The 25,538-nt window shown below is 41.6% G+C and overlaps 4 protein-coding genes across 7 annotated transcripts; 3 read left to right on the forward strand and 1 right to left on the reverse strand.

The window, feature by feature from the left end:
* Positions 1 to 267: 267 nt before the first annotated feature.
* Positions 268 to 19,274, forward strand: LOC124053100. Its single transcript, XM_046378064.1, has 17 exons — positions 268 to 417; positions 517 to 630; positions 820 to 932; positions 1,085 to 1,161; positions 1,684 to 1,955; positions 3,584 to 3,744; positions 3,937 to 4,189; positions 5,948 to 6,026; positions 10,908 to 10,981; positions 11,810 to 11,912; positions 12,243 to 12,352; positions 12,581 to 12,787; positions 17,890 to 17,910; positions 18,031 to 18,235; positions 18,331 to 18,599; positions 18,698 to 18,843; positions 18,939 to 19,274. The coding sequence occupies exons 2-17, from the start codon at positions 585 to 587 to the stop codon at positions 19,257 to 19,259; spliced, it is 2,457 nt and encodes an 818-aa protein (XP_046234020.1). The 5' UTR covers positions 268 to 417; positions 517 to 584; the 3' UTR covers positions 19,260 to 19,274.
* On the reverse strand, positions 4,760 to 10,919 carry mapk7 (mitogen-activated protein kinase 7). Of its 3 annotated transcripts, none has more exons than XM_046377728.1 (7): positions 10,656 to 10,919; positions 9,807 to 10,087; positions 9,483 to 9,648; positions 7,550 to 9,042; positions 6,293 to 7,407; positions 5,933 to 6,063; positions 4,760 to 5,127 (listed from the first exon to the last, which is right to left on the reverse strand). In XM_046377728.1, exons 2-7 carry the CDS (start codon positions 10,081 to 10,083, stop codon positions 4,980 to 4,982), a joined length of 3,330 nt encoding a protein of 1,109 aa, XP_046233684.1. In that variant the 5' UTR covers positions 10,084 to 10,087; positions 10,656 to 10,919; the 3' UTR covers positions 4,760 to 4,979. The 3 variants fall into 3 exon arrangements, with proteins under 3 accessions (XP_046233684.1, XP_046233683.1, XP_046233685.1); XM_046377727.1 differs by having other exon boundaries at positions 10,652 to 10,919; XM_046377729.1 differs by lacking the exon at positions 10,656 to 10,919 and adding an exon at positions 10,556 to 10,568.
* vkorc1 (vitamin K epoxide reductase complex, subunit 1) lies at positions 11,552 to 14,139 on the forward strand. The gene is made up of 3 exons (XM_046377732.1): positions 11,552 to 11,912; positions 12,243 to 12,352; positions 12,581 to 14,139. The coding sequence occupies exons 1-3, from the start codon at positions 11,743 to 11,745 to the stop codon at positions 12,790 to 12,792; spliced, it is 492 nt and encodes a 163-aa protein (XP_046233688.1). The 5' UTR covers positions 11,552 to 11,742; the 3' UTR covers positions 12,793 to 14,139.
* A 118-nt stretch (positions 19,275 to 19,392) lies between the features above and the next one.
* LOC124052926 (transmembrane protease serine 9-like) lies at positions 19,393 to 25,529 on the forward strand. Of its 2 annotated transcripts, XM_046377726.1 has the most exons (16): positions 19,393 to 19,752; positions 19,848 to 20,116; positions 20,207 to 20,352; positions 20,439 to 20,751; positions 21,090 to 21,252; positions 21,348 to 21,616; positions 21,715 to 21,860; positions 22,126 to 22,438; positions 22,775 to 22,937; positions 23,033 to 23,301; positions 23,400 to 23,545; positions 23,641 to 23,971; positions 24,094 to 24,265; positions 24,354 to 24,610; positions 24,721 to 24,830; positions 24,933 to 25,433. In XM_046377726.1, the coding sequence occupies exons 1-16, from the start codon at positions 19,727 to 19,729 to the stop codon at positions 25,191 to 25,193; spliced, it is 3,354 nt and encodes a 1,117-aa protein (XP_046233682.1). In that variant the 5' UTR covers positions 19,393 to 19,726; the 3' UTR covers positions 25,194 to 25,433. The 2 variants fall into 2 exon arrangements, with proteins under 2 accessions (XP_046233682.1, XP_046233680.1); XM_046377724.1 differs by having other exon boundaries at positions 19,393 to 20,116; positions 24,933 to 25,529.
* The last annotated feature ends 9 nt before the right edge of the window (positions 25,530 to 25,538 follow it).

Consider the following 25,538-nt stretch of genomic DNA (forward strand, 5'->3'; position numbering starts at 1 on the left):
ATTACTTCTGACATATACAGGACATATAGTATTAGGTAGGCCTATTATGTCGGAAACGCAAGGACTAATTGCATGTTACCATTCAATTTTCATAAATTAGAGCTACATAAACTCATATTTAAAAAAAGCAAAAGCTTGAAAATTCCTCTTTCTTGCATAGTGGCGCTTGGAAAACGACGAAATGTCAATTTTACTAAATAAATAAAATAATAAAAAAAAAAAACTCAAGAGAGGACCTGATTCGTCCGTGGTTATGTTCCTTTTATGTCATTGGCTCAGGTGTATTAGAGAGGCGGGACAAATGGTTTGATTGGTTTTAGGCAGACTTCCCCACACAGGTGGGAATTTGTCTGTGACCGGAATTTACATGAACACGTATTTGGTCAAACCTGGGACCGTTAAGGGATTTTGTCGACGGTAAAACTCTTTTAGAAGTGATTTTATCATATGAGATATAGCTTTGTTTAATTTCAGGTGTGTGTGTGTGGAAAAGAAAATATGTTTTTCGTGTTTTAGGTTTCAAAAATAATCGTTGCTTTTGTGGAGTACCTGAAACATAATTTTTGCAGCGAAACCTCGCAAAAATGTCGCCCAGATTGCTGTTACCTGCCATTTTCTTATGCGTATCAGGTGAGTTACACCCTCCTCCCCCCACATTGTCTCTGTACTCGCCATGTCTGTTGTGTCTTTTTCCACCCGTTAAGCATACTTATATGTAACCTGCTCTTGGCTAATCTAGTAAACCAGAATTTTCGTGTCCTAATGTAAACATTTAAGCTGTCGGCGTGAATTAGAAGTGTTATTTATGTTCACATTTAGGCATTTTGGCTTCCTACTCTCAAGAATGTGGCCTACCACCGTTACAGGAAAACAGGATTGTAGGTGGGGTGGACGCCACAAATGGGGCTTGGCCGTGGCAGGTGGATATACAGGTAGGACCCTCTGAAACAGACAGGTTTGCCTGTGGGTAGTTGTATGTATTGTGTGGGTTAGTCTAGGTCTTGTTTACCAAACTGACCTGCTGAGAGAGGGCTTTGCCTGTGATGCTGAGGTGACTCATGCTTTTTCTCCCCTCGGCTTCCAGACACAAACTGGTCATATCTGTGGAGGCTCCATCATCACAGAGAACTGGATCCTATCAGCTGCTCATTGTTTCCCCAAGTAAGACACCTCTCCTTAAAATAAATAAATAAAAAATCAGCAGCTGAACAGAGAGCACTCTGTTTATGTGTGCCGCCTTAGTCGTTTTATCGGTATTTCAGCAACAGCTACTGCAGTTTTGTTGAAGCCCTTATTTTTGTTTCAAGAAGAAGATGATTAATATCAGGTAATGCTTATCTCCATCATTTTCTATGTTGAATTCTGTTTATAAAAGCTGTCACTTTTTATTTTTATGCTATGTTGTAGCACATCAGAAAGTTTTATTAAACCCACCCCAGAAGTTAAGTTTTACAACATAACCTTCCAAGGACCAAAATGTTACTGATAGGAGCGCAAGTTGTATGTGACATTGTGCTGTTTCTTTCAAAATAATTTCCCCAGGAATGTGGCAAACATCAGTTTGATTTCAAGTAGACCCTGCTTCACATGAAGCTATTCTCATACCTGGAGGAAGTATACAACATAAAGGTTTCGCATTTCCAGTCTAACAGGTTTCATTTGCTGTCCCTCATCTTCTTTCAGTCCATCCGACCTGAGCTCTTACACCATCTACGCTGGCCGGTACCAGCTCAATGGCATCAACTTGCAGCAATCCTCGCACCGTGTGAGACAGGTGGTGATTCCATCCGGGTACGTCGAACCTCAGAATGGGAAGGATGTGGCATTGGTACAGCTCTCCAGCCCAATAAGCTGGTCAGATTATGTCCAGCCCATCTGCTTACCTGCCTCTGGCACCCTGTTCCCAGGTGGCATGATGTGCTATGTCACCGGCTGGGGGAACATCCGGGATGACGGTAAGGCTTCTTCGCATCATGTTAGCTTGTGTGCAGGTGACTTTTTATAAAGCAGTTAAATGTTTTACAAGTCTTAAAAAAGCCCTTTTATTTTGCATGCATTCTGCCATGCAAATAATCTTGCATTTATGTGAAATAACAGAACCCCGAGGATTGAAATTAATAGAAAAAATTCTCAATTGCTTTCCGTCATGGTAGTTGTTGCTTTTTCAACATAAGCAACGATTAAAGGTGTCAGAAAGTATTCATTAGGTAATAATACATTTTTAATGATTTACTCTCTTTTGTATAGGTATCATTTACAGGTTTTTGTAAGTAGAGCATGGGACAGATGGATGATAGAAGCCAATTCTTTACAAGTAAAGTAATATTTAGAAATCATTAGACCTGAAATCATATTGTGATATAAGACTCAAACTAATCATCCAGTTGTACTTTTGTTTTAGAAATGTGAACAGTTTTGTCTGATGTAATCACATATAACTCACAACTTTTGCCACCAATTATGGATTGTGACCTTTTTGAGCTACCAAAAGAAGTGCTTTGAGCTGGCAGGAGTTATGAGGTGGCCTCACACATGGTTATGAGAGATACATGAGGGTCAATCGACAGAACGCCCTGGACCAAACCTTTTTCAATTACACATTTCTTTGAAAATCTCTAATCAGAATCAGAATTCCTTTATTTATCCCCAGTGTGAATTTAAAATCCAGTGTTTCCCTGCTCCAACACCCGTGATTCAAATGAATGAGTTGTTATGAGGTTCTGCAGAGCTTCATGATCCATTGATCACATGGATCAGGTGTGTTGGAAGAGGGGTGAGGGGTTTCTAGGAGTGTCGGAGGAAGGAAGACTTTAGGAGCCCAGATGATGTCTCACTGCAGAAGCTCTGCAGGTGCAGTGTCATCCAATTGTGCTTACCTGTCTCCAAAAGGGTGTATATAGGTTAGGACATTTCTCCAGTTATGGGCATAACATAGCTGTGTGCTCTAAAATGTGTGGATATGAAGTGTAAAGATTACTCATATTTCAAGTTGCTGTCGCTGAGAGAAAACAAGCAACTAAATGTAAGCTGTTGCGGTGAGAGGAGACTACAAAATAAGCGTGAAGCAAAATTCCATCACACACAACACAATGCCTGATTGGGTTTAAAATGATCCTTTTGCATCAACCAGGGTTTGAACCCATAACCATAGCAACAGAAGGCAAGAGATGGCTTCATGTAATGATAGTATGATCTAGGACATCAACAGGGTTGCATGTAAAGGCAGATTTCAAACTAGCATTAAAAAAATAATAATAATCAAGACAAGATTTTGAAAATTTGTATACTTCGTCTAGAAAGAGAAAGATATATGTAATCTGTTTTAGGTTGATCGCTCCATACATGAGAAATTTTTGATTATTCACAAGTCTGTCTGCATTGTTTTGTGGAGGACAGTGCGAAGGGGCAGTGGAGCAAGTTTGGTGTCAAACTAAAAAAGCAAAAAAAAAAAAAAAAATGTTGGTGGATTTTGTAATTGTTGGCAACTCAAAGGACAGGTAAAGTTCAGCTCAGTTGGGCCTGCATTTTGGTGAAACCTGCAAAGTCATAACATCTCCTCCATCTGTCCTCGTGTTCGTCTCAGTCCCTCTGCAAGGAGTCGGGACTCTTCAGGAAGTGCGGGTGCCAATCATCTCCCAGAGTTCATGTCAGGAGATGTACCGAACCAACCCGCTCAAGCAGGTGGACATCCTGTATGACATGATCTGTGCTGGATATCAGGAGGGCGGCAAGGACTCCTGCCAGGTACTGTTGGATCACATGTCTCTGCTGCTGTGTTTACATTCACAAATACACACTTGCATACACAAGCAAAAACAAGAACCAGCATTGAGAAGTACTCTGTCTAACATGTAAGACCTTCCTTTTGAGCACTTTGATACCTCCCAGTGGTGAGAACTGAATTAGACAGTGTGTGTTTGTGTCGCCCCCTCTCAGGGTGACTCAGGAGGGCCTCTCGTCTGCCAGATGGTGAATGGGACCTGGGTGCAGGCTGGTGTGGTGAGTTTCGGACAGGGCTGTGCTCAGCCAAACCAGCCAGGTGTATATGCCAGACTGACCAGCTACTCAAGCTTCATCAGCAACACAATACCAGAGCTCCGACTGTATGGCCAAGCTAATCAGAACTGCTGTGGGAGGATGGCTGCTTTGTTCAGCTGCCTGTCCACTCTACTGATCCTGCTTCACAGATACTGAAAACCAAAAACCTTGGAGGTACAATGACAATCAGGCCAAATGAAGGATGTGATTAATTATCTGACTTTGTGAATAGTAAAACTGTTCCTGATATGTACATGGAGCCATACTGAACATGAAATTTAATATAATCTGAATTTTTAAAACTATAACTCTGCATTATGATCTTTTAGTCAAAGTAGTTTGGATAGGTTTTTGTATTTTAAATCAGAGTGATGAGATAAATAAATTACGTGTTCTGTATTTTAAATAAATTGTTAATTTGATTCTTAAAATCGGGTCAGTGCTCAGTTCAACTTCTGAAGGCTGAGTTTGGATTGGTTTGTTTTATGAGTATTATGTTGTGGATAAAAACCAAAACTTCAGTCGTGTTGATTCAGATACACCTAGTTACAACTGTAAATACTCGAAATTACCTTGAAAATAACATCTTTTTGAACAAATGTTACCTAGTTTAGAATACACAACACTTCAGAAATGCTGTTTTCATCTTTGTTTGCCATTTAAAATATTACTTTTTTAAAGTGTCAGAGTAACTTTGAGAGCCAAATAAAAGGGGCAGAGGCAGGCAATGACAGTTTTCTTTATTATAAAGAAAGCGCAGCATGTAATAATGGTTTTAAAAAAAAAGACTGCTTGGTAGTGCCTATTAAAAAAAAGCTAGCTTTTAAATTAATTTGACAAATCTTCATTTGAGGGTTTCATGCTAAAACAAAAAACAAAAAACAAAAAACTAACATTTACACAAGTCCAATGGTTGTCTTAAAGATTTCAGGAAAGGAAAGTCAGGCATCAGAAGGAATGGTATCAGAGAGGATCATGGGAGAACCGAGCTGCAACTCCTGCTGCAGAGATTCCAGATCAGCTGGAGTCATGCGGTGAACCTCGCTCCAGTCAGATAAGAGGGAGGCTGAGAGGGGGGCTGAGTCGTAACTGATGGAAGACAAGAAGTACATAGAAAGCATGAAGAGTTAGTCTTGTTTTGATCATACAAAAGAAACTTGGTTCTTGAACAGAACGGAGTGCCAGCACCAATATTCAAAGCTCTTCTTAAAAACTACATGTATGCAGTATTACTCAGTATTACTCTATATACCGGTACTCATGTGTTTTGTATGTGTGACCTTATTTTGGTCATTTTTACAGCAAAAATCCAAAAGTTTCCCCAGTGACGCTGTATTTTGAATCATGATGTTCTTTTATTACAACTCTACACTTCATATATTTATATTGGTTTCCTTTGTTTGCCGTGCAATAGTGAGACAAAGGGAATTTGATAGTAAAAAGACTTCAACCACTTCATTTGTCTAACTCAGACTGCTGCAACCTTATATTAGCGTCAGCTGGATTTTGGAATTCATTTTTACCCAGAGCATTTTGTCCCCATTTTGTTTGGTCACTATAGACAGGGGGAACGATTACAGTGATCAATCATGCTTTAAATGTGCATATGGGCTCGACAGACGAGCACTGTTCTATTCTGACACCTGTTCTTTCAGTTAACTGGTGATGTATCCATGATTAATCTGACGTGAAAACATCATACATGAAATGGTAATGTAAAGCATACACAGGTGTATGACTTTAGCCACATAGGCCTAAACAATCAGATATACAGTACACACCTGCAGATAATAGTCTGATATGGCTAAACTTGAGCAGAAAGCCTTTTCTTTGTCCAATATGAGATACTGGATACTAATATTTGAGCTCAAATTCACACTGAATTGAACGTTACCTGTCCCGGTCACAGTGTTGCAGGTCTGTGAGAGACTGGTTGAGAAGGTCATCCAGGTCAAAGCCCACACCATACCCAGCCCCACTGCCTTTAGGTGTGACTGAGAACACAGGGGGTAAAACATCCTCTACCTGACAGGAGAAAAGGGGGAAACACTGGGTCAGCTGAACTTCGTATCCTTAAGCTCAGTTCAAGGTTAACAGAACATTCTGACATTTATGTCTGGTGTATATGTACAAGAAAATTATTTTTTGTATATCATCTATAATGAAAGCACCTTTAGTGCTGTCAATGCATAAAGCTTTTCAGATAAAATCCTGCCTATAAAAAGCAATAGAATATTGTACAAAGAAGGCACACCTGGGACTTTGAGAGCTGCAGTGTTACTGTATGGATGTCAGGGGCAGTGGAGGGTCCTTGCTGTCCAGTATCTGTGAATCCTAAACTGGGATGAGGCTGCGAGGGGACCCCTAATGTCCCACAGAGAGAGTTAGTAGACTGTGGATCAGATTTTTCTCCCACAGAGGGACACAGCTTCTCCATTGAACCAGCACTTGCAGTCGGGGGGTTAGGCTGGGAGTTGAGGTTAGTTTGGCCTCCAATATCCACGTTCCCGTTTGTCTCTGTGGTGATTAGTGTTGGAGCTTTAGCCAAATATGTCTCGAGAGGAAGCAGCTGGGACTGAGGCTGAGGGTCAGGTTGGGTTTGAGGTTGGAGCTGGGGCTGAAGAAAGCTGGACGGCTGAGGCTGCAGTTTCCTGTTTGCTTGTGGCTGTTGTGGTGGCCTTGTCTCTAATTGCTGACTGGTCCAGTTCCCCAAACAGTTGAAACCACTTTGTCCATTGCTTTCGTTGTGAGGTTTGAGTGTGTTGTTCTTAACAAAGCCACTGGTGACAGTCATTATATCTATGCCTCCGCTTACAGCCACAACTATATCTGCTGGAGGCTTTCTCTGGCTCATGGAGAAAAGTAATGATGGTTGTTGTGAGTTGGGAGGCTGAAACACGCCCTGTTGGTTAGCTTTTAATTGAGAGATTAACTGTTCGTGAGACTGAAGCTTTCTTGCCTCCTTGTCTGTCTTATTGTTCAGTGCTCCTGGAGTATTTTCACTTATAACTATGCACTGGTGCGAGTTCACATTACAGTCCTTATTCTTTACCCCATCGTTATTAGGGATCTGTGATTTCTCATTGCATCTGTCCATCATCTTCGTCCAGCGCTGCAAAAGGCTTTTGTCATTGTCACTCAGCAGAACCCCACCCAGTAAGTCCCCCTGCTTTCCCTCTCGTCTCTCCTTTTCCTTCATTTTCCTTTCCCTTTCTCTTGCCCGTTCCTGCCTCTTCCTTCGTTTCTCTTCTCTTTCTCGTTGACGCTCCTGTGCTGTGACAGGCCGACGTGGCTCTGCAACAGAAGACAGGGAGCACGATGCACCTCCTCCCGCACTGGCGTCATTACCCAGAGCAGGGGTGCCTCCATCTGCAATGAAGATATATCAAATTGAGATAAAGATAGTCTTAACCTGTTATGTTACAGGTTAAGACAGGTTAAGACCGTAACATAACTGGAGGGTTAAGGGTGATATGTCAGTGATATAAGTAGATGAAAAAAATTTACTCACCACCCTTGGCTTTATTTCTGAGAGCTGATTTCATTAAAGCTGCTTTGAGTGCAGCTTTAGTATCCTCTGAAATGGCTCCTTCTTTTCTGGTTCCCTCTCCTGCACCTGGAGGAGGCCTGGCGTTCTTAGACAGTGACTGTGAAAGGGACTGAGACAGGGACTGGGCCTGTGCCATGGAGAGAGAAAGGGAAGGCACAGTGGTGGGTAAGGGTGTCAGGGTCTGTGCTGGTATTGCAGCAATAGGGGTGGGAGTCTGGGTCATGGACTGGCCCTGGGTGGGCTGAGTAAGAGGAGCCTGACTGTTGGTGAGCTGCTCCTCTGCCTCACTGTCTCTCATTGTTCCTGATGCAGTGTCCTGACTAGACACTGGTGTCGTTAAATCTATGGTCTCTGGCTGACCGCTGTCTGAGTTGGCACTGGGCATGTCCACATCAATTGGGCCACTTTCACTTTTAGAGAGTAGAGGAAAATTATGGGTCACATGAGGTGTTTGCATCTGATTTGTAAATGTGTGGTTCACTTTTGCTGGTGTGTGGTCTTGTTGCTGTTGAGATTTTACTTGTGCTACTTGTGGATGTTGTGCCATTGGAACCAGTGTTGATTTGCTCAGGTTAACAGTTGAGGGCTGAGTGCTACACTGGTTACTGCTTTGTGCTGTTGCTCTGACGTTCTCCCTCACCAAGGGCTTGAACTGTAGTCTTTGACGACAGGTCCGTTTATTTTGATGGAAGTCCTGAATCTCCATCAAAATCGCCTCTTTAATTTGTTCCTTGTTCATTGGAAGCTTGTCAAATTCAAAGTCAAAAGCTGGCACGCAAATCGGCTCATCATCTGGGTCGTGGTACTTGGCCAGGTAAGGGTGCTCCAGTGCTTGAGTCACACTGATTCTTTCACGAGGGTCAAAGCGCAACATAGCTGCCAGCAAGTCCAAAGCCTCTGGTTCAGCTTGTGGGAACAGTTTGGCCAAAGGCACAGCGGACCGTGATGGAAGACTCTGAACATAGGAGCGTACTCTGTCAGCCCTAATAGCACCAATCAACAGCTCAGGAGGTGTGCCTAACACTGACAAAATGAGCTGCAGCTGGTGGACGTAGTGCTTCCCAGGGAAAAGTTGTTTACGCCCCAACATTTCCGCAAAGATGCAACCCACAGACCACAAGTCAATGGCCAAACTGTAGTGATTCAGAGACAGCAGGAGTTCAGGGGCACGGTACCATCGAGTCGCCACATATTCAGTCATGAAGGAATGAGACTCCTCAGGGTGTGAACTTAGACCCCTCGCCATGCCGAAGTCACCGATTTTCAGCTCACAGTTCTCGTTCACCAGCAGGTTGGAGGGTTTGAGGTCACGGTGGATGACGTTGGCAGAGTGCACATACTTAAGGCCACGGAGGAGCTGGTACAGAAAGTAGCGCGTGTGCTCTGAGGTGAGCGTCTGGGCAGAGTGTATGATCTGGTGCAAGTCACTCTCCATGAGGTCCAGCACCACATACCTGCACATGAGAAGTTGGAAAAAGTGAAATGAATCCATGACAGTCTCATCTGTTCAACTCTTGATTGTAACTGAAGTCTTGTTGATTTACTGACTGGCAGAAGTGAGCTGTGGTCGTGTAAAATAATGTGTATGATCAACTTAATTAACCACAAAATGATTTCTCGGCAAATGAAAACCTTTTCAATTGACAAAAAAGCAACCACAAGATTTAAGCAATGCAGCCTTGTAGGTTATATTAATCAATTACAACAATCTACAATGTCTGCAAGTTACAGAAACCTGTTCAGTACAATTGCTGCTAATATAATGATGTTGAATATAAACCTTTCTCCTCTGTATTTCAGTAAGCTTAATCATACAGTTTTTTCTAGCCTGAGGAGGAACCTTGAGTTTTTCTTATTTGCCACCAAAGTTACAATGGAAATAAAAAGTACTTACACAGACTTGAAGGCAGAGTGGGGAAGGTTAGGCTGGAGGATGTCTTTGATGGCGATAATGTTGTCATGTTTGAAGTGCTTGAGAATTTTCAGCTCTCGCAATGTGCGTTTGGCATTTGTCACCACTTCAAAAGCATTGGAGATTTTCTTTATCGCCACCTGCTGTCCTGTGAAATGTAAATAAACCCCAATGAAAAAAAAAAGCAAGTTAGGGTATACAACTGAGTTTGAATTACAGTGTTAACTAACCGTTCCACCTTTAGCATAAAGTACTGTAGTACACAAAATGAGCTATGTGTTATTTTCTTCATCAAATCAGCCCTACCATTGTCCCGTCTCCTGGCAGATGAAACCACACCATAGGCCCCGGTGCCGATGGTTTCTATAATATCATACTCCTCTCCGACGTCGAACTTCACATCCAGAGAATGTGCTTTAAGCAAAGCCAAGTTTTTTGCTGTTGTGCTGGTGTCTGCGGTGCCTTCTGTTGTCTGAACGCCACCGTGGTTCTGGGTTTCTCTGCTTTTGTCAGTAGCCATTCTTTCAGGCGACATGGCCACAGGTGGACCATTTTTGCCTTCTCCACCCTCCTCAGTTGACATTTTTCTGTAAGGAATCAAAAACAGTTGAGTGAGATTCATTGGTATCATCTTACAGGTTCTGAACTGCAATGCCATGGATGATATTACAGTACTGCTTGTTTTCAAAGAGTGGTCTTTTATTCTGCTGAAAGATGATTTAAAAACTACTGAATTGTTTCCCAGTTCTAAAAATGATACAAGCACAGCCTAAGTACTAAGTTTAGATGGTACAGTATAGACTGAGCAGCTACACAGACACAGCTTCACAGGACTAAGATAATGATTTAGCAATCGCTTATTAACGACTAAATGGGTGTATTTTATCTTTAAATGCCGATAAAGTTTTTTTTATTAAAACATTAAAATAAGCTGTCTATACATAAACAACGCGTGACCAACACGTTGTCCAGTAACTTCACATAAGCTTGGCCAAAAAGGTAAAAGCGAAAACCTGTAGCTCTCAATCAAAAGACATATCTGAAGTACAGCTTACATAAGAAAGACAGAGAACACGGCTCTCTACTTTTTTTGTACACCAAAGTGATTTCGCTAGGCCTAACCCAATTACATGATAAAGACGCAGCCTTACCCACTTTTGACGCAGGGGCGTAGGCCAGTTACCTGAACTCAGGGTTTCTAGGAATGTAAACCGTTAAACTATGTCTTTCATGGTTTACATAACCAAATGGCACAAAAGAGGGACGTGTTTCTAGGTCACGAAAAAGATTTTCATATTATAAACTAACCACAACATTCGTAATCATGTTTTTTTTTATCCCGAGGTAGCACGGCTATCTCTTGTTTTTGTCTGTCGCTTCCTCATACACTTCCGTGTTGGGTTTAAGTGCTATGGAGCGGACCAATGAGACGAACCGACGTTCGAACGACCGTCCAATAGGAGCAGAGAGCGTGTTGAGAGGTGGGACATTAGATAGACAGTAGGGTCTCTGTTGTCCGAGGAGAGGTGGTGACGGCGTTTTCCAGAATTTATTTGATTTAACAGGGGTCACACTGAGCCAGAATTACCTGACTTAGCTAACATCTTGTAGAGTAGCATTACATCTGGTGACTTTTTAGTATCCAGGTCCATTTTTATCATAGGTTAAATAGCCAATACATTAAACCATGATCCTTTGGTTGATATTGTGCTCAAGTGGCGCAAACAATGCAGTTAGACAGACTGAATAAAACCAAGTGACAAATTGTAAACCCGGTGGTGAATTTGTTTGACTGTTTTAGTAATTACTTCGTAGATTTACATTATTAATACCAAATTTAGATTAACTAATAATTTGTTATGTATTATTACGGATGAAACTATTCACCAGGCTAGAAAGTCATTGTGATTACCCCCCATTTTTACCAGCTGCAATGGCATGAGCACTGAGGATATTTCTTAACCCCCCCAAAGTTCAAGCAGTCCAAAGTCCACAGTAATTACACAGTAAACACCCCTCTGGCTGCTCCAACATCTGGACTCGGCTGTCCAATGGAAGGCAGTGACCAAAATACACCAGACCAATCAAACGTGAGAATCTGACTTTTAACACGTCGCTCCGACTAGGTAAAGTTGTGTAAAATTTTAAAGGAAGCGAGCTGAGGTAAGCCTCTCATCTTTTCGCCCACTGGATTCCTTTACATTCACCTAAAAGTGGCCGCGAAACGTGTCGTGGAATAATCATGACATTGCCGAAATGGGAGAGAAAAGCGCGCATATTTCTGTGCGTTTTCGGATTGCTTTTGTCAGTTTATGCGCTTCACGTCGAGCTGTCCCGAGAGAGAAACCCAGATTACAGGGCGATGTGCGACTTGGGGGAGTCTGTGAGCTGCTCCAAAGTGTTTACCTCAAAGTATGTTTATCATTCCTCACTTTGTTTTTTATCTGATAGCAATTGCTTTGCTGTGCAGAACGCCGAGAGCTCGATTTGTATCTTAGTAACCTTTGAATCATTTCAGGTTCCACTGACTTTTGCTTGTAAAATCTGTATATTTCAAAGCAGGTCCGACTACATTCACTGCCACGTGTTAAAATGTTCTGCAAATATTTTACATCTGATGCTATTTAACATCGTCACATTTTCACAAAAGAAATTATAAGCCATTGTTTAGGCTCTCTTTTCTTTTTCTTTTTTTAATAATGTGTTGTGCTGTTTTGAGTGTTTCCTCTTCCTTTTTGGCAGATGGGGACGTGGTTTTGGCCTGGTCCAGTACTTTGTTGCTAAAGATAACCCTCTGGACCAGCCCAATAGTGTGCTTGGCATCATATTTTACACTCTTCAGATGGGCCTTGGTAAGTCTATCATTGTCTTCTTCAAATTACAGAGCAGTGCTTAGTTTTTTTGGTCAAAATAGCTACTGTTTGCAATCCAGCATGTTAGTGAGCTATGGTTGGCCCTGCATTTCAGTAAAATTCAATATTGCATATTCTTTTAGGTTAAATATATTTACATATTGTATTATATGTTAATGGGTGGATGTATTAATGTACTAAACTCCTCTGTGTTTGTCTTTATTGCAGGATTGTCTCTGTCCAAAAGAGCTGCAGTGTTTCTGGTCCTCTCGTCCTGGGTGTCTGTCGCTGGCTCCGTCTACCTTGCATGTATTCTTGCATTCGTTCTTGGGGATTTCTGCATGGTCTGCGTGTCAACGTATATTGTCAACTTTGCATTGCTCTTCACCAACCTGAAACGAAGGAGAGCAATTGAAGAAATGAAGGAAAAAGCAGGTTAGAAAGTGTCACTTGTGAAATTCAACGCCTACATTTTTTTTCTTTTTTTTTCTTTTCTGCTGAGCTGAAGCTGCACTGGATCTGAAAAGCAAAACTTTCCTTCACGGTATTTCTGTATTGTTTAGACCTGTTAAGACTTTTCATAGAAACAGAGCTGAAAATGTGTCTCAGAAGATCTGTATGATAATTTTTAATGCAGAAATTTATAAAGAAGTGACAGTTTTTGTATATCAATGTGCATTTGTGATGCTGATTACACACTACATCCTGTCTCAAGTGATTTAGGCCCAGCTTGTGAAGCTAACAAAAATCCTGATGTGGATAAATAATATTGTACAGAAGATTACAAAAGTGGCAAATGTGAAGGTGTTAAAGTGCAACCATGCAGTGAGTCTATCTAACCAGTAGATGGAGCTAAATACACATGTTATGTCAATGTGGATGCAGGCCAAGTTAAATGTTTGATTTCAAGAACACACTGAATTTACAATGATTGAATTACATGTGTGAATAAAAATAGCAACTATAACACAAAAAGTAACGTGGATCCACAACCAAACATCCTTAAAACCATACTTAAACCTAAAGTAAAAGTTAGGCCTTGTGTCTACTTTAAGATGACAGTCTCAAGGTCAGCCATTCAGTTTTATCAAGCTGTTCATTAACTAACAGACCAGTAAGCTTCAGTTATTGTGTCATAAGCAATACAGCCTGTTGAATGCAGCTTCCCTCTAATATAAGGAAACCAGTGTTATGCTGAAGCTTTGCTCAAACGAAGAACAATCTTATAAAATATCAGATTTAAAGGGTTAAATATTTAAGGACAGCTATTTAGTAATAATAATTAATCACATTGTCCACACTTTTAAAAAAATGACAAAACTCTTAGAAGAGTGCTGATGAGGGGTTCATGTGTATCTCTTAGCATTGACGGAGGGTGTGTCACAAAATCCCCTTTAAGCCTACAGCTGAGGTTACTTGCAGCCAACATGAAAGGTTTAAGCAGCTTTAGTCATCCTCATACTGTTTGTCTTGCAGTGTGGACAAATGGCACATTAAAATAACATACATACAACAACAAAGACTTGCTTTCAGCAGAACCAAACTGATAAATTTGTCTAATTTCTTATTGTTATTCATGATCTCATCCCCTCACTCAATTGTTCACTTAGTTTACTTCCTCATAAGGTAACTTTCCCTAAGCAGAGCTGATTTTTTAATAATCAGTCACTCATTGGGTCAGTTGTCATGTTTAACCCCTGAGGTCAACAGGGAAATCTGTCATGTCTCGAAACTGTGAAGAAAGGTTGCATTTTTCAAGACTTGAAATAAAGTATAAAATTATCCTAGACTTCCTTTATTTGATGTATGGATGTGCACACACATGCATTTTTTTGCAACCCTGTTACTGTAATTAATGGCACTGGTGTAGCAGACTTGCATCTGCTTCAATTCACTAACAAGAGACAATGTATTATTTAGTAAAATTAAACATTTAATATTTATTTCTGAAACAATATTTGTAATTATGTGTTTTATTCAGGTTCCTGAGTCATTGTAACAGGATTGCATTAAGCACAGCACACAAGAATTTAAATATCTCATAAAAAGTCTTTTTAATACATAATCATCCAACTGCAATAATTTAAACAATGACAAATTAATTACAGTTTAATGGCTGTTTTCAGGTATGTTTAGCAATGTAGCCATTCCAGGAAGTGGGAAAGCATCAAAACTTGGACGGGTGGCTTTTTATTTACTTACTGTCCAATACTGGTCTGTTGCCAGTTTAAAATGCTGGACTGCACATGAGACAACAAAGTAAGTAAGTCATTGTTATTTAATAATAATAATAATAATAATATTTACCAACCTTTGATTCTTTGAATTCCTTTGTGTTTGTCTCTTTTCAATAAACCTACAACCACACAGAACAGTGCCCTTTCAGCAGGCAGAGTCCCTCCTTCTTAGTGGCAATAATAGAAAATGTTATATGTGAATATAAAATGTTTTTCTGCTGTTGAAGGCTCAACTAGCAGATTTTTAGACTTTAGACTAGTTTTTGTACTAACCGCTAAGAAAAAAATCATTAGAATGTGCTAACAGGATACTCAGTAAAGTCCATCCAATGATCAAAAAATAACCAAACACGTAGCATGCTGTGTTGTTTTCAAATATTACATAACTGCATTTGAAAAGATCTTTCCCCTCGTTGTCAAAATGTGTATTTGCTCTTTACAATTGCATAGGAAATGATGGATGAGGTGGTTGAAGACATAACATGAATGTATAAATACCTGCGTAGTATTGTTTTTTCTTACATGAGCCTTTTCAGCTACATGTCAGCGAGAGATACTTATCACTCTGGTTAAATTCCATACTGTCTTTCTTTTTTTCTTTTGCAACCGCAGTGAAACACAAGTTGGTATTTTCAGTTGTCAGTGACATGTTGTGGGTGTTGATGGAAGTCGTAATAATCTCTATCTGTGAATGACGTACTTACCCACAACTCCTGCCCAGCAAACCCCAATAAACCCTACGCTTCAGGGTTTATTTTTAATTAGTAATGCCTGTTGTTTATTTTGAGTCAAGAAGATACTCAACAACCAAGATGAAAACATGTATTACTAATTAAATCAACTGCCATCAAACTGTAGGTATATGCTGTGTAATCTCATTTATTCCATTTCTATAGATAATCAGTCACAGTGTCAGGAGAAGCCTCAATATTACGTCACGTCACATCAGCATAATAACAGCAGTGATGTAACCAAGAGGTGTTTTGTCTCTGAAATATTATTTTACCTATACGTTGTGAGCCGACGTGTTGAAATACACGATTGTTCCATGAACAATGACAGGAGACATCGTCACATTGAGTGAAAATGTTCCACTGCTGGTTATTTCTCAACTGTGGGACATTTTAGGTATTTGAACTCTCAAACTGGATTTGAAAAGCTCTCATGTGTGACTGGTTTGTCCACACTTTTGATGGAGACATGAAGGCAATGAAGGCCAATGTCAGTATATATGCAACAATATAGTTCTACTGAGCTCTGTTACTATTGGGTAGGGGGCAGTTCTGTCAGTAAAATCACAATTCATACTTAAGTTTTATTGCAGATATTATTATTATTATTGTAATTATATTGCTTATACACTTTGTTTAAATCTAGTTGCGTGTCCATTTTGCCAGCTATACTTTCCACACTTCTAATTTTTACTGTTAAAACATGTACACTAGGGACAGTGGTCTCTAAGCTGTGTAAGCAAGAAATCTGTGCTGTAGTCTTTTTCCCAAAAATGAAGCTAAAGGAACAAGGAAACAAGTTGAAGTCCAGCTTATTGGATGTTGGGGGGGGGGCTCGTGGGTGAGGCCTAACTCATAGCAAGTGACAGGTCAAACTGGATACATATAAAGAGTGACAAACCAAAACTGTGCAGTTGCACAATGGCGTTGAGGAAGTGCATCTGTGCATTGACCCTGGCAAGCCTTTTATTAACAGGTAAGTCACCTGCACCTGCATGTTTTTTGAGCTGTGAATGATGAAAAACAATTTTACATTCTATAAGGTACTTAGAAATTAATATAAATTCTGCTTTTATCCATCTTAGACCTGTTTATAAATGTGAAATTTGAGGCTTCTGGATTAGCCTTGAATGAGTCTGAGCCTTTTGATGATAATAAAAGTAACAGAAACTAATATAAGTATAAAGTATAATCTCCTTATAAAGTATAATTTCAGTGGGAAACCAGTATAAAATTAAATGCCATATATAGATTTTCCAGCAACAAAAACTTACAAACTCTTAGATTCTTGGAAGAACATTTATGGCAGACATGCATTTTGGAGCTGTCTAATATGTCTTTGAACTCATTATAAATACCTTTATGAAAATAATGATGAAATTAAACAGTAATAAAAAGCCAGTTTGCCTTTATATTTAGCATCAATAGTTATATTTCTGTTGAAAAAAGTTTTGGTAAGTTATTGGCCATTTATCTTTGAATTAAGAGTTTAAGTAAATAGAAATTTTCAAGGATCTTACATGTAGTCTTTGTCTCTGTTTGAGTCTCAAATACAGTTTCAACCTCACGATGACTTTAAAGACAGCTGAATTTTATTGAAAAACTGAAAACATTATTATAGATATTTGCTGCTGTATAATATATAAAATAGATGGTACATTTTATTTAAATTACACATTAATACAAATTAATTATTTTATACATGTACAGTATGTCTTGTAGAATAATAAAATTGTTTACTGGTGCTCAACATTATCATTTTTCAACTTTTTAAATAGATGCTTTAACAATTACCATCAGTTGTACAAATTTCAGAAATCACCACATCACATTTAAAATGCATGTTTTAATGTGGCTTAAATTTAATATATGAGAGTGAAATAAGGCACAAGTTATGAAAGGTTTATAAGATACAACTAAAGGCTTTATTAGTTAGCTATAAATCCTTTCTTATTCCAGTTGACATAATTATGAAAAGATTTTGTAACTGAGGTGTTAATTAAAACAAATCTTGTGTTACCAGGCTGTGGTTGGTTATGTTATTCCTCCACCAGGATATTTGCATTATCTTTCCAGCTCTCAAGGTCATGAGAAAGATCGTTCTAATACTGCCTTTGGGGAAAGGCAGAACAAGATGCACTGACAACACCTTTTCCTGATGTAGTGCTTGTTAGCACCTGTTATTGAACATAAGAATAATGTTTGTTGCTAGGATTTGTGTGAGGAACCTGTGAGCCATTATGCTTTTAGTGGTGTACAATCTTTTTTCCTGACCTAACAACCCAAAACTTAGACTGACTAATAAATCAAAAGCATTTTGAAGGGATTTAAAAGTAACTAATAAAGCTAGATTTGACAACCACAAGCAAAATAAAGCTTTGATAGCAGAAACATGTTAGGAAATGTCTCATAAAGAAGTTGGGAAAGAGGTTTCACAAAAGCAAAAAATACAAATGAGTTTTCTTTTTTACCTGTGCACAAAAGGGGAAGATTTGAAGATTTTCAATGCAAAAACCCCAAAGTAATTCAGAATGATATATCTAAACTGTGTGTGTTGTCTCATTCCCAGAATCAAATGCTCAACTTGATGGTGAGTTGAATTTGAGATCGTTCTGAAACTCCAGTTTCCAAATTTGATCTGCAATTCTACATTGCTAGTCGACTTTATTAATTTAAAGAAAATGCATTTTATTCTGTATGTGTCAAGCTTGAATGAGTTCCAAACGTATTGCCTTTCCACAATTTTTTCCAGTGTGTGGCATCACTCCCCTGAACACCAGGATAGTTGGAGGTGAAGATGCTCCAGCTGGAAGTTGGCCTTGGCAGGTTAGCCTGCAGAGATTTGGTAGCCATGTTTGTGGCGGTTCCCTCATCAACAGAGAGTGGGTGATGACTGCTGCTCACTGTTTCTTCAGGTGGGTAACTGTAAGATTTCAGTGTCTCACAATATGGTTTGGCTGTTAGTCCTTGTTTTTCCTAAAAGCAATACGTCCTGTCATTTTGACCACAGTACAAGTCCGTCTGGATGGCAGGTTTCTCTCGGCCGTGAGAACCTGCAGTGCAGTAACCCAAACGAAGTGTCCAGAAGTGTTTCCAGAATCATTTTGCATCCAAACTATGACAGCGACACCAGCAACAACGACATCGCTCTGCTCAGACTCTCCTCACCAGTCACATTCACAGACTACATCAGACCTGTGTGTCTGGCGGCCAGTGACAGCGTGTTCAACAACGGGACCGATAGCTGGGTCACTGGCTGGGGAGCAGTGAGGGAGGGAGGTGGGTCTGCTTGTTGCTTTTGTGAGCTTTCAATGTTGATGTGATGTATAACCAGTAAGCGGGCATGTGAATTGTCTCTGTCATTGTCGCTCCCTCAGTGCCATTATCATTCCCTCAAACTCTGCAAGAGGTGGAGGTGCCGGTTCTGGGAAACAGACAGTGTAACTGTCTCAATGGAGTGGGCACAGTCACCAACAACATGATCTGTGCTGGTGTTCTGGCTGGAGGAAAAGACTCGTGTCAGGTAGACTGACAAATAATCTGTCATTTGTCGCTAAATGTGTTTAGGGTTTTCTCAATTTTTTCAAGTCCTCAGATGTCTCATCCCCGTCTCCTCAGGGTGACTCCGGAGGTCCAATGGTCAGCAAACAGGGCTCCGTCTGGATCCAGTCTGGAATCGTTAGTTTTGGTTTTGGTTGCGCTCGACCCAATCTTCCAGGAGTCTACTCCAGAGTGTCCAGTTACCAGTCGTGGATCAACTCCCAGATCCCCTCTGATAGGCCGGGCTTTGTCCAGTTCACCTCCAGCGGGCTGGATGCCGACAGCAGCTACACCTGTCCTGGTCTGCCACCTCCTCTTATTACTACTACTGTTACTGCAAGACCAGATGTTACGACCACAACTTTACCATCCTCTGTTTCAAGTGCTGAATGTAAGTAGCCTGCTTACCACAGTCTTCTGTTCACATACGTGGCTTGTTGCTCTCATTTACTAAAGGTTTCATGCAGTCATGAACTCTGAAAGTTTTGAGTGTCCTTCGCTTGCTCAAGCCTCTGATTTGTGCGTGTGTTCTTTATCCCACCTGCATGGATTATGTTGTTCTGCTTATTATTTGAGTCAGTTTTAGAAAATTTCCCAATTCGTGCCCAGGGCACGCCCATTAGCAGCATGGAAAGTGATGAGTGAAGGTGTTGCACGTTGCTGCTCTTTTGGTATGTGGGTCACCGTGGCAACATTAAGATTCACTTATTGGACGCCATTTGTTTCCAGTGTGTGGCATCACTCCCCTGAACACCAGGATAGTTGGAGGTGAAGATGCTCCAGCTGGAAGTTGGCCATGGCAGGTTAGCCTGCAGAGATTTGGTAGCCATGTTTGTGGCGGTTCCCTCATCAACAGAGAGTGGGTGATGACTGCTGCTCACTGTTTCTTCAGGTGGGTAACTGTACAATTTCAGTGTCTCACAATATGGTTTGGCTTTTAGTCCTTGTTTTTCCTAAAAGCAATACGTCCTGTCATTTTGACCACAGTACAAGTCCGTCTGGATGGCAGGTTTCTCTCGGCCGTGAGAACCTGCAGGGCAGGAACCCAAACGAAGTGTCCAGAAGTGTTTCCAGAATCATTTTGCATCCAAACTATGACAGCGACACCAGCAACAACGACATCGCTCTGCTCAGACTCTCCTCACCAGTCACATTCACAGACTACATCAGACCTGTGTGTCTGGCGGCCAGTGACAGCGTGTTCAACAACGGGACCGATAGCTGGGTCACTGGCTGGGGAGCAGTGAGGGAGGGAGGTGGGTCTGCTTGTTGCTTTCGTGAGCTTTCAATGTTGAGGTGATGTATAACCAGTAAGTGAATTGTCTCTGTCATTGTCGCTCCCTCAGTGCCATTATCATTCCCTCAAACTCTGCAAGAGGTGGAGGTGCCGGTTCTGGGAAACAGACAGTGTAACTGTCTCAATGGAGTGGGCACAGTCACCAACAACATGATCTGTGCTGGTGTTCTGGCTGGAGGAAAAGACTCGTGTCAGGTAGACTGACAAATAATCTGTCATTTGTTGCTAAATGTGTTTAGGGTTTTCTCAAGTCCTCATAAATCTCCACTCCGTCTCCTCAGGGTGACTCCGGAGGTCCAATGGTCAGCAAACAGGGCTCCGTCTGGATCCAGTCTGGAATCGTTAGTTTTGGTTTTGGTTGCGCTCGACCCAATCTTCCAGGAGTCTACTCCAGAGTGTCCAGTTACCAGTCGTGGATCAACTCCCAGATCCCCTCTGATAGGCCGGGCTTTGTCCAGTTCACCTCCAGCGGGCTGGATGCTGACAGCAGCTACACCTGTCCTGGTCTGCCACCTCCTCTTATTACTACTACTGTTACTGCAAGACCAGATGTTACGACCACAACTTTACCATCCACTGTTTCAAGTGCTGAATGTAAGTAGCCTGCTTTCCACAGTCTTGTGTTCATACACATCGCTTGTTGCTCTCATTTACCAAGTTTTTCATGCAGTCATGAACTCTGAAAGTTTTGAATGTCCTTCGCTTGCTCAAGCCTCTGATTTGTGCGTGTGTTCTTTATCCCACCTGCATGGATTATGTTGTTCTGCTTATTATTTGAGTCAGTTTTAGAAAATTTCCCAATTCGTGCCCAGGGCACGCCCATTAGCGGCATGGAAAGTGATGAGTGAAGTTGTTGCACGTTGCTGCTCTTTTGGTATGTGGGTCACCGTGGCAACTTTAAGATCCACTTATTGGACGCCATTTGTTTCCAGTGTGTGGCATCACTCCCCTGAACACCAGGATAGTTGGAGGTGAAGATGCTCCAGCTGGAAGTTGGCCATGGCAGGTTAGCCTGCAGAGATTTGGTAGCCATGTTTGTGGCGGTTCCCTCATCAACAGAGAGTGGGTGATGACTGCTGCTCACTGTTTCTTCAGGTGGGCAACTGTACAATTTCAGTGTCTCACAATATGGTTTGGCTGTTAGTCCTTGTTTTTCCTAAAAGCAATACGTCCTGTCATTTTGACCACAGTACAAGTCCGTCTGGATGGCAGGTTTCTCTCGGCCGTGAGAACCTGCAGGGCAAGAACCCAAACGAAGTGTCCAGAAGTGTTTCCAGAATCATTTTGCATCCAAACTATGACAGCGACACCAGCAACAACGACATCGCTCTGCTCAGACTCTCCTCACCAGTCACATTCACAGACTACATCAGACCTGTGTGTCTGGCGGCCAGTGACAGCGTGTTCAACAACGGGACCGATAGCTGGGTCACTGGCTGGGGAGCAGTGAGGGAGGGAGGTGGGTCTGCTTGTTGCTTTTGTGAGCGTTCAGTGTTGATGTGTTGTATAACCAGTAGGCGGGCATGTGAATTGTCTCTGTCATTGTCGCTTCCTCAGTGCCATTATCATTCCCTCAAACTCTGCAAGAGGTGGAGGTGCCGGTTCTGGGAAACAGACAGTGTAACTGTCTCAATGGAGTGGGCACAGTCACCAACAACATGATCTGTGCTGGTGTTCTGGCTGGAGGAAAAGACTCGTGTCAGGTAGACTGACAAATAATCTGTCACTTGTCGCTAAATGATCTCTATCTTTACTTTATTTTTATATTTTTATTCTTTATTCTTTATTTTTTATTTTATTCTATTCTCTTGTATTTTTGCACAGTTGTTAAAAGGAGTGTTGTTTTTTTCATTTCACTGTGGATGCACATCCACATGTGACAAATAAAGAATTCTGATTCTGATTCTGATTCTGAAATGTGTTTAGGGTTTTCTCAAGTCCTCATAAATCTCCACTCCGCGTCCTCAGGGTGACTCCGGAGGTCCAATGGTCAGCAAACAGGGCTCCGTCTGGATCCAGTCTGGAATCGTTAGTTTTGGTTTTGGTTGCGCCCGACCCAATCTTCCAGGAGTCTACTCCAGAGTGTCCAGTTACCAGTCGTGGATCAACTCCCAGATCCCCTCTGATAGGCCGGGCTTTGTCCAGTTCACTTCCAGCGGGCTGGATGCCGACAGCAGCTACACCTGTCCTGGTCTGCCACCTCCTCTTATTACTACTACTGTTACTGCAAGACCAGATGTTACGACCACAACTTTACCATCCACTGTTTCAAGTGCTGAATGTAAGTAGCCTTCTTACCAGTCTTGTGTTCACACACGTGGCTTGTTGCTCTCATTTACCAAAGGTTTCATGCAGTCATGAACTCTGAAAGTTTTGAGTGTCCTTCGCTTGCTCAAGCCTCTGATTTGTGCGTGTGTTCTTTATCCCACCTGCATGGATTATGTTGTTCTGCTTATTATTTGAGTCAGTTTTAGAAAATTTCCCAATTCGTGCCCAGGGCACGCCCATTAGCGGCATGGAAAGTGATGAGTGAAGGTGTTGCACGTTGCTGCTCTTTTGGTATGTGGGTCACCGTGGCAACTTTAAGATTCACTTATTGGACGCCATTTGTTTCCAGTGTGTGGCATCACTCCCCTGAACACCAGGATAGTTGGAGGTGAAGATGCTCCAGCTGGAAGTTGGCCTTGGCAGGTTAGCCTGCAGAGATTTGGTAGCCATGTTTGTGGCGGTTCCCTCATCAACAGAGAGTGGGTGATGACTGCTGCTCACTGTTTCTTCAGGTGGGTAACTGTAAGATTTCAGTGTCTCACAATATGGTTTGGCTGTTAGTCCTTGTTTTTCCTAAAAGCAATACGTCCTGTCATTTTGACCACAGTACAAGTCCGTCTGGATGGCAGGTTTCTCTCGGCCGTGAGAACCTGCAGGGCAGGAACCCAAACGAAGTGTCCAGAAGTGTTTCCAGAATCATTTTGCATCCAAACTATGACAGCGACACCAGCAACAACGACATCGCTCTGCTCAGACTCTCCTCACCAGTCACATTCACAGACTACATCAGACCTGTGTGTCTGGCGGCCAGTGACAGCGTGTTCAACAACAGGACCGATAGCTGGGTCACTGGCTGGGGAGCAGTGAGGGAGGGAGGTGGGTCTGCTTGTTGCTTTTGTGAGCTTTCAATGTTGATGTGATGTATAACCAGTAAGCGGGCATGTGAATTGTCTCTGTCATTGTCGCTCCCTCAGTGCCATTATCATTCCCTCAAACTCTGCAAGAAGTGGAGGTGCCGGTTCTGGGAAACAGACAGTGTAACTGTCTCAATGGAGTGGGCACAGTCACCAACAACATGATCTGTGCTGGTGTTCTGGCTGGAGGAAAAGACTCGTGTCAGGTAGACTGACAAATAATCTGTCATTTGTCGCTAAATGTGTTTAGGGTTTTCTCAATTTTTTCAAGTCCTCAGATGTCTCATCCCCGTCTCCTCAGGGTGACTCCGGAGGTCCAATGGTCAGCAAACAGGGCTCCGTCTGGATCCAGTCTGGAATCGTTAGTTTTGGTTTTGGTTGCGCTCGACCCAATCTTCCAGGAGTCTACTCCAGAGTGTCCAGTTACCAGTCGTGGATCAACTCCCAGATCCCCTCTGATAGGCCGGGCTTTGTCCAGTTCACCTCCAGCGGGCTGGATGCTGACAGCAGCTACACCTGTCCTGGTCTGCCACCTCATTCAACAACTCCACAACCAAGTCTCACTACCACTACTCCCAGTACTACTACTACTACTACTACCACCACTACTCAACTTATAACAAGTCCTTCAAGTGAGCTTCCTAAATCAATGACGTGTTTCAGCACACTTTTTTACTGTTGGAACTGTTGTTATTTTGTTTTTCTTCATCTGTAATTTCTTTTTTACTGTCATTTTTCATATGTTCTCATCAAGGATCTGTGTGTGGCCAAGCTCCCATGAACAGTCGAGATGTAGGTGAACAGGGTGTGGTACCAGGAGGGACGTGGCCCTGGATGGTTAGTCTCCACAAGAATGGGTTTTACGCTTGTGGAGGAACCCTCATCTCAGACAAGTTTATCCTCACATCTGCCCGATGCTTTTCTACGTAAGTTTAAAAGGATTTTGCTTTCACTATTCATTAATGTCATTTTTAATTCTTTTGTGCAGTAAGGTGTTGTTTATCCTCCTGACAGCCCCAGTCCAGATGTCCGTGAATGGAGTGTCTTTTTGGGCCAGAATCGTGTGAATGGCGCTGAAGTGTTTGAGATGTCTCTGAGTGTTGTTAAGATTACAGTGAGCAAAAGTCCAGGTGCCAACATTGCGCTGTTGCAGCTGAATAAACCAGTCACCTTCAGAGATTACATCCAGCCTGTTTGTATGGACATTAGCAATTCCAGATCCTTCCCCACTGGAACTCAATGCTGGGTGGCAGGCTGGGACAAGAGCAGGGGTAAGGGTTTATCGGGCTTTAGTGTTTGTGTCTAATATAATTAGTTTAATTAATGTAGAACCTGAATATTTTGATGATTCATAAAAACTGAATAAATATTATTTTTCTAGGCTCTAATAAAGCTGGCTCAGGTCTTCGGGACCTTGAAACTCAAGTGGCAGATTGTGAGAATGTCTCTGATTCTGACAATGTTTGCACTTATACCATGGACCTTCATCTGGTAAAATAAATTTCTTCTTTTCGCCAATGATTCTAAAATCTTATCATTTTCAGATTGAGAGTGTTAGGAGCTCACTAAAGTTTCTGTTTTTTACATTTGCAGGGGGACGAAGGCAGCCCTCTGCTGTGCAAATCAGACTCATCTTGGTTCCAGGTTGCCGTTGTAACAATGAGTAGAAGCAAATCAGTCCGCGCTGACGTGCAGGTCTTTGCCAAAACTTCAAGATTCGGGTCCTTCTTGAAAGAGACAGTTGGTGACATGCCATCTCCTGTGACTGCTACATCAGGAAATGCACCAAGTTTTGCAATATCCTTATATGTCTTTTTCACTCTCCCCATTACCTCACTGTTTCTTTTGTCATAATGTTAAATATATCACCGGTGGGGCAGTTGAAGTTTTACAACCTGAAAGTCATGTTGGTTGATGGCTTTGAACACTCTTCTGAATCCCACATTTATATTCTGTCAATGCACTTAACACTCAGGTTAAACCGATAAAACCTTGCTTCGTGAGGCACTTCATGAACTTTATATTTTTGTAAAAAGAAAAGGTATTTTACTGTAGTATGATGTTTTTTTCTAAAAATGAATTGTGCAGGGAAATATCTTTTTTAAAAATGTGTTCACTGAATCCAGTTCAATGAAGGACAGCTTGCTATTTATTCTTTGTTCTTCTTTTTAATCTCATATATCCAATAAATATTGATGA

This window comes from Scatophagus argus, chromosome 21 (assembly GCF_020382885.2).
Source record: "Scatophagus argus isolate fScaArg1 chromosome 21, fScaArg1.pri, whole genome shotgun sequence".
Lineage (NCBI taxonomy): Eukaryota > Metazoa > Chordata > Actinopteri > Scatophagidae > Scatophagus > Scatophagus argus.

Bases quoted from the DNA above. Each gene is read 5' to 3' on its own strand.
- LOC124052926 (XM_046377724.1), top strand. From the start codon at position 19,786: ATGGTTTGGCTTTTAGTCCTTGTTTTTCCTAAAAGCAATACGTCCTGT. The intron at 21,861-22,125 runs GTAGACTGACAA...CCGCGTCCTCAG, and splicing joins GAGGAAAAGACTCGTGTCAG to GGTGACTCCGGAGGTCCAAT. The intron at 24,611-24,720 runs GTAAGGGTTTAT...TTATTTTTCTAG, and splicing joins AGGCTGGGACAAGAGCAGGG to GCTCTAATAAAGCTGGCTCA.
- vkorc1 (XM_046377732.1), top strand. From the start codon at position 11,743: ATGACATTGCCGAAATGGGAGAGAAAAGCGCGCATATTTCTGTGCGTT. The intron at 11,913-12,242 runs GTATGTTTATCA...CCTTTTTGGCAG, and splicing joins TCCAAAGTGTTTACCTCAAA to ATGGGGACGTGGTTTTGGCC. The intron at 12,353-12,580 runs GTAAGTCTATCA...TCTTTATTGCAG, and splicing joins CACTCTTCAGATGGGCCTTG to GATTGTCTCTGTCCAAAAGA.
- mapk7 (XM_046377728.1), bottom strand. From the start codon at position 10,083: ATGTCAACTGAGGAGGGTGGAGAAGGCAAAAATGGTCCACCTGTGGCC. The intron at 9,649-9,806 runs GTAGGGCTGATT...TACATTTCACAG, and splicing joins TGCCAGGAGACGGGACAATG to GACAGCAGGTGGCGATAAAG. The intron at 6,064-6,292 runs GTGTGCCTTCTT...TTCTCCTGTCAG, and splicing joins TGCAGCTCTCAAAGTCCCAG to GTAGAGGATGTTTTACCCCC.
- LOC124053100 (XM_046378064.1), top strand. From the start codon at position 585: ATGTCGCCCAGATTGCTGTTACCTGCCATTTTCTTATGCGTATCAG. The intron at 1,956-3,583 runs GTAAGGCTTCTT...TGTTCGTCTCAG, and splicing joins GGGGAACATCCGGGATGACG to TCCCTCTGCAAGGAGTCGGG. The intron at 18,600-18,697 runs GTGGGTCTGCTT...TCGCTCCCTCAG, and splicing joins GGGAGCAGTGAGGGAGGGAG to TGCCATTATCATTCCCTCAA.